Here is a 2,756-nt window from a genome sequence, read left to right as displayed (position 1 = left end):
TGCAATCCTGACAGAAAATATCCCTAGCTATGAGTGTTCACTTTAAACACCCCGCAGCTAGATAGAGCAGCAATAAGTAATCCAAAACACTGCAGGCAGTCTGTTTCCAATTCTCTCTTTGGGAGTTTCTATATGGCTTTGATAGACAAGCTGTAGCAGACCCTAGAGCAGTATAGGAAGCAACTCTGTGAAGGTATCAGCCTTGCCTGGCAGAGGTTGCTGCCTGTTTTATAGTAAAATTGGCAGATGGGATTGGAGAAGGAATCGGCTTCCAAAGTTACAGACTGATGTCCTAGTTTTAGTGCATATTTGTTAGTTAAGTGTAGCGTTAGAGCAGCTTGGGCACAGACACATTTCCTTCTCCTGCTTCTGCTACAAGGGTGATCGTCTTCAGGAAGAAGGTAGGCTGGACACCGGGTAATGGCTGTGAAGTTGTCCTGCAACATTCACTGCATGCCTATTATGGCTATTAGCTTTGGCAGGCTGTGATTCTTGCATGAGCAGTTTGCCTTGAAAGAATCCTTCCCTACAGGATGAAGGGTGGAAAGGCTGTGTTCCTTCATCCCTGATGTATTTCAAACTATAATCAGCAATCTGAAATTTTGCTGCAACATCTGAGAATTCACTTGATTTTTTTTTTAATTTTAAATCAAAGTAAACTACAGGTAAACTGTCCTGACTACCTCTGATGGTTACTTTGGTCCTGTTTCTCTTCTATAATTTAAATCTTTCTTGGGGGACTGGACTTGCTGTAGCCACCTGGTGCCGTAGGTTAGAGTGAGTGATAGGTCCACACGCACTGAAACTTGAGTTCTGATTTAATTTTTTGCCATGAGAATATCTATCACGTTCTTACTTTATAGGTGGATTTGCTCTGCTGTGTATTTTTGTAGAAATCTGTCTGTAATGAAATATCTAGATAAAATTGTTAACATATGACTTTTTTTATTTGTTTGTATTTTTGTAGGCCTTAAAAGACCATGGGCATGATTATCTTGTTGGCAACAAATTAAGCTGGGCAGACATCCATCTGCTGGAAGCCATTTTAATGGTAGAAGAATGTAAGCCTGATATACTGTCTGCATTCCCTCTGCTACAGGTTAGTAATTGTCTGACTTCGATATGGAATGTAACATACAAATTTCACTGCCCAGTTTTAAAAGCTAATGGAACCATTGTACTATGTTACTGACAGTTCTCTGGTCTACTTCTGTTGACTTCAGCAATCTGAATGCACATGCACTGCCTTGTCCCCAGAGCTGCTGAGGGCTTACCTTTCCCCAGCTCAGCTTTTGCCAGCTGTTCTCAGCTGGCAGGAATTCACTTATGAACATTACCAGTTTCATCCTGTAACTGCCATTTTCATGTCTTCAAACACAGCAGTGACCATTAGGAGGGGAAGTCTGTGGCCTGTTGTGTCTGCAGTTCCTGTCCTTCTGTTTTTTGTTAGCAAAATTATATTTTGAAGAAATTGTACACAAGAGCTGTTAAGTTTCTTATGTCTTGTCTTCCATGGTGCTTTGCACTGAGGTATTCCTGACCTTGCCTTTTTTTTGTACAAATATATCTGCAGGATTTAGATTCAGGTTTTTGCTTTTTCTTTTTTCTTTACCAGATTAATCTTAACTCTTTAATATTAGTTTCTCCCATCCCCATCTGGGAAACTAAGGTAACCATCATAGCACCAGCATTGCAGATCAGAATATTCACACCTGAATTTTTCAAAAAGAGTTAATATGTTGTAGGTGTGCTTTTGCCTTTTTTTTTAATGGAAAATGCTGAGTGCTGAGCTGGCTATAAGGACTACTTTACTCTGTTTAATAAGTATGTCTGAGAAGTAAAAATCCAAGTCACCTGATTTTTAAGCTATAAAGGATGGAATTATAACTTCCTGACTCCCATTGGCTTTACTGTTGCTTCTTACAGGCTTTTAAAGGCAGAACAAGCAACATTCCAACAATCAAAAAATTCTTGCAGCCTGGCAGCCAGAGGAAGCCACCAATGGATGAGAAGACTCTTGCCACTGTAAGGAAAATATACAATGTCTAATCATGTGGCGGCTGAAGATAACACAACTGTAGTATATTAGCAGAGCTGTGCCTTATAAGCGTAAACTGCATAGATATATTCTGTAGTTTGCATCATATAGCCAGTCAAATGATAATTGTAGAAATAGAATACACTTTTAAATTGGAGTAAAAGGCTGATTTGGACCTGTTGAGTCCAGAAAGTGCTTTTTCATGGAGCAGTTACATGAAATAAAACATACTGATACTTTGTGTTTTTTTAATTACAGTACATGTCTGGCAGGGTAAAATGTTTAGGCTGTAGCTTCCAGAGTACTATAGAAAGCAAGCCCTCTTCCCCTTCCTCTCCCCATTTTAATAAACTGCAGGAGAGAAAAGCCACTCTATAAAAATGGGGACTATAATTAAATTCAGGCCTAGAATCTTTTGGTTTGCTCTCTAGGCAGTCTCCTAGATCAAATTTCACTGTCCCCCTGCTGTATTTCACTGCTGTCTCTGTACTTTCACAGCTGCAGTTTAAAAAATTAAAACTCATGATCCTCATAAGTTTATGGGCAAAAGTACGAAATTCATTTAATCTGCCCATGAATCTCTTAGAAAAGATTTTGTTCACTGAAAGCACATGCGTTTAATTAGGCTGATGTGGTTTTCATCCATTGAAACCACCTATTCCCTTGCTTTTCTTTTTGCTGCTTGGCTTGATGGTCACAGTGAGGAAAATGCCACTTG

General features: G+C 39.3%; 1 protein-coding gene across 1 annotated transcript; it reads left to right on the top strand.

Moving 5' to 3' along the window:
- Nucleotides 1–967: 967 nt before the first annotated feature.
- On the top strand, nt 968–2,049 carry LOC104462584 (glutathione S-transferase-like; the record flags this gene model as incomplete). The annotated part of the gene is made up of 2 exons (XM_010074577.1): nt 968–1,099; nt 1,927–2,049. Coding segments are annotated over 2 exons (255 nt in total), but the record flags the coding sequence as incomplete, so codon positions are not given.
- Nucleotides 2,050–2,756: the final 707 nt, after the last annotated feature.

The sequence above is a fragment of the Pterocles gutturalis genome, unplaced genomic scaffold, assembly GCF_000699245.1.
Source record: "Pterocles gutturalis isolate BGI_N339 unplaced genomic scaffold, ASM69924v1 scaffold27922, whole genome shotgun sequence".
Classification (NCBI taxonomy): domain Eukaryota; kingdom Metazoa; phylum Chordata; class Aves; order Pterocliformes; family Pteroclidae; genus Pterocles; species Pterocles gutturalis.
The sequence above is the reverse complement of the archived record's forward strand: the minus strand, read 5'-3'. Positions and strand labels throughout refer to the sequence as shown.